Source organism: Aptenodytes forsteri, unplaced genomic scaffold, assembly GCF_000699145.1.
Source record: "Aptenodytes forsteri isolate BGI_AS27 unplaced genomic scaffold, ASM69914v1 Scaffold237, whole genome shotgun sequence".
NCBI lineage: Eukaryota > Metazoa > Chordata > Aves > Sphenisciformes > Spheniscidae > Aptenodytes > Aptenodytes forsteri.
The window spans coordinates 2,452,075-2,459,573 of NW_008794451.1; the positions used below are offsets into that span (position 1 = coordinate 2,452,075).

The following is a 7,499-nucleotide window of genomic DNA, read 5'->3' on the forward strand; positions in this document are numbered from 1 at the left end:
CCGGGAGAGAGGCGGGGGTCGCGCCTGGCTGCCTACCGGCGGGGTCTCGCACCCTCCTCACCTGGCACGATGCCGAGAAAGAGAAATAGGGAAGGTTTTCGGGGTTTTTTTTGCCCCACAGGTGTGTAAGTAAATCATAAATTGAGATGTTAGGAAATGCGAGGCTGACATCTCCATCAAAAATAATTATTTTTCCTCAGTAGTTGGATGAATTGTATCATTGAATGATTATTACAGGAAGTTTCCTCAGCAACTGGAAAAGGAGGGGTGTTAAATCCTTGTCAAAGATGATTTTTTCCACCAAAGTGTCTGTAATGAAGTTACTAATAGAAAGCAAAGGCTTTGAAAGCCACCCGAATTAAATTTCCCCTCTCAAGGCATCAGTTTCTTGATTTTCCTCTCATTTTTACTTATAATCATTTTTATAGACTGCAATAAAAACTCAGGGAAAATACTGCTGTCTTAAGTCTCTATATAATGAAACAAAAATTACTTCAATTATTTTTTTCATTTTCAAGTCACCTTGCAGGTAACGTTCCTTTCCATCACACTTAATTTAGCTTTAGTCCTATTTTCCATATGAAAGGAAAACGCAAGTTATTCTAGATCGATATGAAAATACTGTATTAGAATAATACTGACTTCAGAATTTATCGAAATAAGCAGATGAGACCACAGATCAACAATGTAATTTCTGGAGTGAAATGTTTAAGCTAAATCACATTACACGAGAAATGCATTTGGTCTGTGGGGATCCACAAAATGAATAAATGTGCCACATGCTGTGGTGGCATACATGGATGTTTTAGCAAGCCGGTGGTCATATAACCCCCAAATTTTAGTCTCTGAAGATTAAATTCCACACTTGGGCACACTTCAATTAAACTCTGACACATTAACTGGGTTTGTAGACTGCATGCATCACTGAAAACATTCACCAAGCAGAATACACGTTGAGGAATTGGGTAATGAAGCAGAAATAAATAAATGATAAAAACGATGAATAAATATGTATTTGAGTTCATTCAACTTACATGCCTTTCAGGATTAGGAAAAAATAATTTCCATTAAACACTGTAAACTTCAATCAACTTTTTGCTTAGCTACCAGTTTGCCACACACATTTATATGATTCTTCAAAAAATGTAATCAGATGATATAATGAGACAACCTGGTTCAAAACATAAGTAAAAAATTAAAGTGCTCGTTTTATATGCTTTTTAGTATATCTTTTAAATAAATACCTATGCTATAGCTTGTTGCATATGTAGTAATTTTAGAAAGAGGGATTTCAAAATCTCTAGCCATTTTAGGAGAAAGAAACTGCAGCCTGTATCATAGGTACATAAATACAATACTTAGCTTCTCAGTAATGCTTAAAAAGCCTAATTCTAGCTAATGAGAGGTTTTCCCAGGACAAACAGGATTCCTTCTTTCCATGCAGCTCTCTTCAAAAAACATCTTTACAAGCCCCAGGGTAAAGCAAGCACCGGGAGCTGGACGATGTTGCAGAGATTCTGGGTAACATCACAACCTCCAGAACTGTTGCGAGGCTGCTCTGAAATACTGTGTAAAATAAGATAGGTGTTATCACAGCAGCCTCTGGGCTACACCTACCTTTTAAGAGCATATGTACGCTATAAAGAGGAGCAATCAAAAGATACTGCTGAACAGGCTTTGAACAAGCTAGCACCAGAATAGGAAACTGTATCGTTGCATTAGAGCACTACTGCAGTCTGGCTAATTATTCATGCTCAGAGGTTAACAATTAGACTTGGGAAGTAAGGCTGATTAGGCCAGGAGCTGCACACATTAACGCAGTCTTTCTGGGACCCAGCCTAGTGTTTCTGCATGGAAGCATGATGAGCCGTTTAGCTGTATCAGTTCATTCACAACTAGCTCACATCTTGGACCTTCATCGTGCAACGTAGAAACACCCCTGGAGAATTAAAACCTGACTCAAAGGATACAGTTCACAATTACCCGAGAGATTGCCGTTGCTTCTTCAGGTAAAGTAAATGAAACAGATCGGGGAGAGCTGGACAACATAATACACACTATAGGGAAATGGAGGAACCATCGCTTCCAATATTCCTGGAAAGGTAGTTAAGTATTTCTTAATCTAATCTGGACATATTATTTTAAAACATTAAAAAAACAATGTAAGCTTTTAAAGTCTGTGCGATATAGGATAAAAACCTTCATAATGCCTTTTATACAGTTTCATTCAAGTGCAAAGCCTATTTCTTGCCAACAGATTTCAGTGGCTTTATTAGTGTTTGAATTGAAATATGGGCACAACTGTTTTCAAGATTGGTTTCTGATTTTTAGTTTGCTTTCACCCTGTACTTCTTCCAAAAAGAGAAGTACATAATATGTATCAGGTATGCGTACAGAGATGTGCATTTCACCTTTACTTAAACTAGGAGCCACCTCTTCATCAGTAAAGAGAAGATCATAGCTCATTACAAAAAACCTACAAAAGGTAACTGATTATAAGTTAGTTACAAGACAAAAAGCACTTAGGCAAGTTATCACAGAACCTGGAATTCATAAACAATATATTAAGACCATGTGATCAAATCAAATTTTAACTCATTAAAACAGAAATCTTAGCAGCATAACACTTACCATTTCAGCTTAGCAAGTCGTCCAACATCAGTCATCATTAGGCCCTTTTCCTGCTTGAGTACACTTGCTTTAGGAGATTCCCATCGAGATACTGAGCTACGCTCTCCTCCACTTTAGCAGTTCAGGATGTGAAATGACCCAGCTGTAAGATGAGGGAAAGAGTCTACTGCATCTCCGCAGGATGTTGCCGGAAATGTTATAATTAATCATTTAGAATTTTGACATTGTTTCCATTATCAGGGATTGCAACTGGCCCCAGGCCTAGAAGTAATTAAACAAGTATTACCCTACAGATTTTTATTCTTCTAGTCACATCCCTAAAAACAGGGGGGGGGGGAGATAAAGTCTCACTAAAGGGACTCGAGAATACATTAAAGATATATTTAAGTAATTTTTACATGCAGCAAAGGCTTCATGATAAATTGCATTGTTCTAGTATCCTTGTAAACCATTAGCATTTTCTGGAAGATGGTGACAACTTACTTTTAGCTTAGAAAATTCACTGTTATATTTAGCTGGTTTCCCCATCATTGACTCATTAATGCAGGCTTTAAAAGAAAACTGCCTGATTTGATTTTTAGACTGAATCCACATCATTCCAGTTTTTACAATAGTTATATATTTTGTTAATTCTGTTCACTTCTCAACAGAATCTACTTGAGTTTACAAGTGTACCTAAGGATATTATAATGGCAGAACAGCAATTTGCATGTTTAATTTGGAGTGGCAGAAAAGCTGTCTGGCAACTCCCTGTGGGCACACTTTCTAAAGAGAGAAGCAGCTTAGCTTTCCATTGCCACAAAAATCAGCAGGACCAAACAAATTACTTCCAAATATCTCCTTCTCAGTGTGAGGTGCCATTAATCCTTTTCTCTGCTAGCTCTCTGCTAGCCAGCAGTCTCTTTGTCATATTAAAATTGGATTTTTACTCCACAAAGAAAATGAAGTGTTGCAAAAACCCTAAGTATTATCTTTTCCCTTGAAAACCAAAAGAATTTACCTCCCCCCCCGCGCCTTTACACATGTATTTCTGCCATCACCAGCAGTCCAAGTGCTCTAATTTTTAAAAATATTAATGTTCATAACGCCTCCATGTGACAAGTGGATAATCGTTACTTTACAGCTCAGGAAATACTTTGAGACAGAAGAATAGGTGTCTTGACACTTCAACTTGTACTGAGTTCTCCATACTTCCTCCGTCTCCCAGAGGGTGGTTATTTAACTGCAACCGGCAGCGTGCAAAGAGTTTGTAGCTGTGCATCTGACTAGAGGCTTACTTCCATTGGGTCCCTATTTTAACTACTAGGCAAAATAAAGTTACAGTTTTACTCTGAGTACTGATTTTTTTTTTTTTAAAGCAGAAAATTAGCAAGAAACTATATTAGTTAGACCACACCACCCCTGCTTCAAGGCAGAAGGAAAACGGCACTTACTAGTGCAGCCTCAGCCACTGCTTTGGGCAACCCAATTCCAATTTTTCTCCGATCTCTGAATTTTTGTGGGAAGAACTGTACCCCCATCTTTTCCAGTCTGTGCTGAAATGCATTTTATACATTTCAGTAGAAATACATATACAGCAGAAGAAAGGTATGTTTCTTCTTTTTCTCTCGTTTCGGCAAGCGAAACAGAAAGACATCACCAGCGATTGGATAACGGAACTGAAAAGGACACTACTTACACCAGCTATAAATAGGAGGAAAAGGAGAACTTCATCTGCTTTTATGAAATATCCTGTGTTCACTCTTTTTGCCTGCACTATAGCCAAGAGCACATCTTTCCATGGCATACGTAGCAGAGGAAATGCGGTGTCAATCAGCATCAACTAGCAATATTCTAAGTACAAACAGCCTCTTATTTCACAGGAATTTGCTTTCTTCCAGTGAAGCAAGACTTATCACATGATAACCTATCATTTCCTTTTGATAACATACAACTGTATCCCAAGCTGGAGGCTGGACAATTACAAAATATCAGGGAATACCCACAAATCATGACCTCAAAATATGATTTTCAATTCTTTAATGCTTGCATTACCTGCTTGAATACTATAAATCCACTTGCTTTCATTGCACATACTTTCAGAATTATAGCAAAACATAACCATAAACGCCAGGGCTTTGCTACCTTAATTTCTGGTATCTCCAGTTCACCTAACCCATGTCTTCTCCATTCTCCCACCAACCCCATCCATGCACATTTCCTTACATTAAAAGAACATTGGGCTGTAACTAATATGCAGAGTTAGGTATAGCTATGGTGAATTCTGATAGTAAAAATTTTTCATTACCATATTATCTACAGGCATAAAGATTATTACTTTTGAGATGATAACCAAAGACTCGAATAGTAACTGCTATCTGCATCGATTAGCTAGCAGCTTTCAAGCAGAGGGTATGGATTGACGTACTGTATCAATATTGAAAGATGAAGAGTCTGCCATGGTACTAATTCAAGCTGTAGAAAAATGAATGGTGGATGAATGTGTAGCTAAGGATCAGCACCACCCATTTTTAGACTTGCTAAAATATTTTACTATCATCTGACTTCGAATTATGATCAGAAACACAGATATATACGCAGTTGTGCAAAATCTGCCTTAACATTTCAACATAATCAGTATCCTGGGTTACTGGTTAATCTCATTAAAGGAATTTTAATTTAAAACTGGTTCATGAATCATCACCGTAGACTGTAAGGTTCAGTTAACAGGTTTTCAGTAGTTTCAACACAGCCAGCCGAAACCCATTGCCTGAACTTGACAGCCGCCTGCTGGCAAGCGAAAGAACAAGCAGTGTAACAGAATACCAACCTGTTTCTGCTGTAATCAATCAGATCCTGTTTCACTGAATAAGGTATGAGCTACATTAATTTGAAACTGAGAAGGCCGACGATCCCTTGATTGTCCTACCTTCCACACCACTGCAGGTCTCGACTTCTCTCCTTTAAAGGATTTCATTTCAGTGGTTTAATTTCAGGTGTCCCTCCCTTCGTATTTTAAATCTGTGGTGGTTCCTCCTTTTCTCATGAGAAAGTTGATGTCCACGTTGCATAATACCACATTTAATTGGTGCATGAAGGAACTGTCAAAGGATCACAGTCTGGAAGGAAACTCGAGAGTAATTCACATATCCAGAAAAACCCTCTCCCTCCCACTATTAATCACTTTAAAAGAACAGGAATCAGTAAACAAATCAACAATGGGAATGAGAACACAGTGTGCTGTGCATAGAATAGATATCCCACTAAGCAAATAAATTACCTTTCCACGTCTCCCTCTCCTGTTAATAAAGATAGCTTCAACTCTGTTTATCGTTCTTAATTGCCCCAAGTGAGATTCTGATCAGAGACTAACTGCAGAAATTTTCAAGTAATCCCAAAGAAACAAAACCAAAAATAAAGAAATCACTTGTTTAGGAAGGAATTTTATTTTTGTGACATTACATTTTCGGAGCTCTATTTAACTAAATTTGAAGACCAACGCCTGCTCTCTGGACTTAAAGGGCAGATCAAATCTATCAGGTAGCCAACTGAATCCCAGTAAGTCTTTCCCCCCACCCCCCTTTGTCTTTGCATAATCTTCCCTTTGAGACAAGGTGAGATGCAAAGGGAAGAACATACACAATTTCTTAAGCCTGTTCTTTTCCCTCCCTAACACACCCATCTTCTAGTAGCCAGGGTTCTTCCCTTTGGATTTATCGCTACCTTGGGTACTCTCCTTATGTCCAGATCTCCACAGCTGATGAATTTTTGGAAATGAATTTCACAAAACGTAAGGGTTCGGTTGGGTTGCTACTACCTTTGTGTCTTTAATAGCGAGTCCGCAAAAAGAGTTATCATGTCACTATTTCCTATGACCTTTTTTCCACACTAAAAAAATGCACCATTTTCAGCACCAAGTAAAAAATTTGACGACTAAACTGCCCCTCTGGGTTGGAATATATACACCACTGAGGCAGGGTACAAAAATATATCCGAACACAGATACATATGAAAAATCTATTTCAGCATTCAGCAGCTTTATTCTGCATTCATAAAGGAGAAACTTTTAAAATATGCTATTATAACACAGTCAATACCAGAGATTTCATTTTAGGACAACGTCCTCAATCCCTTTTTCACATCATTAAAGCAAAAACACAGTTAAAGCAATCAATGAAATGCCCTCTCCCCTCCAGGCTTGTCTCGCTACTATAGTTCTTCCCGCAGGACTCTGCGATGCGTGCCCTAGTTACTTCAGTTCATCATTTTCCTGAGAGAAAAGTTTGAGGGTGATTTTTGTCTCAGAGCATCAACTAACAATTTCAAAATAGGTAAAAAGACATTTTTCCACATTTTGGAAAAGATAACTCACTAACAGCAGCAACAGAACAGTTTAGCCCTGTGTTTTCACATCCTGCAGACAGAATAAGTATCTTTTTCACATTCAGTCAAAAATTGCCCCTTTCATTTTAACAATACAATATATTAAGATAACTAAAGCTTTATAAACAAAGAAATTAGGTTTTGTTCAAATTTTATTTGGAACTATGTTTTTAAAAACAATTTTGTAAGCATCTCAAAAACTGTAAAATTTTTCTAGAAATTAAAACATGATTGTTTCCAACAGTTTCAAGTTTCAAAACATTAGAACATATTGAAAACAAGAACAAGCTATTCATATTTTAAGGGTAATGACTTTAGCTGTATACAACTTACCCAGCAATCCCAGACAATTAAATTACCATAGGTAACAGAATACATAACACCATCAGAGAATATGGAAGATGCATGTAAGTGCATATTTAAGAACCAACTGTCTGTATTTAGAAGTTTGGAATTTTACCTGCCTGAAAAATAGTTATCTGTGCAAGAAAAGTTGTACCAGTTAG

General features: G+C 37.5%; 1 protein-coding gene across 1 annotated transcript in view; it reads right to left on the reverse strand.

The window, feature by feature from the left end:
• Positions 1-2,666, reverse strand: part of FNBP1L (formin binding protein 1 like) — a 62,205-nt gene extending 59,539 nt beyond the window's left edge. Inside the window, exons 1-2 of the mRNA XM_019474904.1 lie at positions 2,632-2,666; positions 2,350-2,476 (exon numbers count right to left, since the gene is read on the reverse strand). Coding sequence (XP_019330449.1) covers positions 2,350-2,476; positions 2,632-2,666 — 162 coding nt within the window. The remainder of the gene's footprint in view (positions 1-2,349; positions 2,477-2,631) is intronic.
• Positions 2,667-7,499: the final 4,833 nt, after the last annotated feature.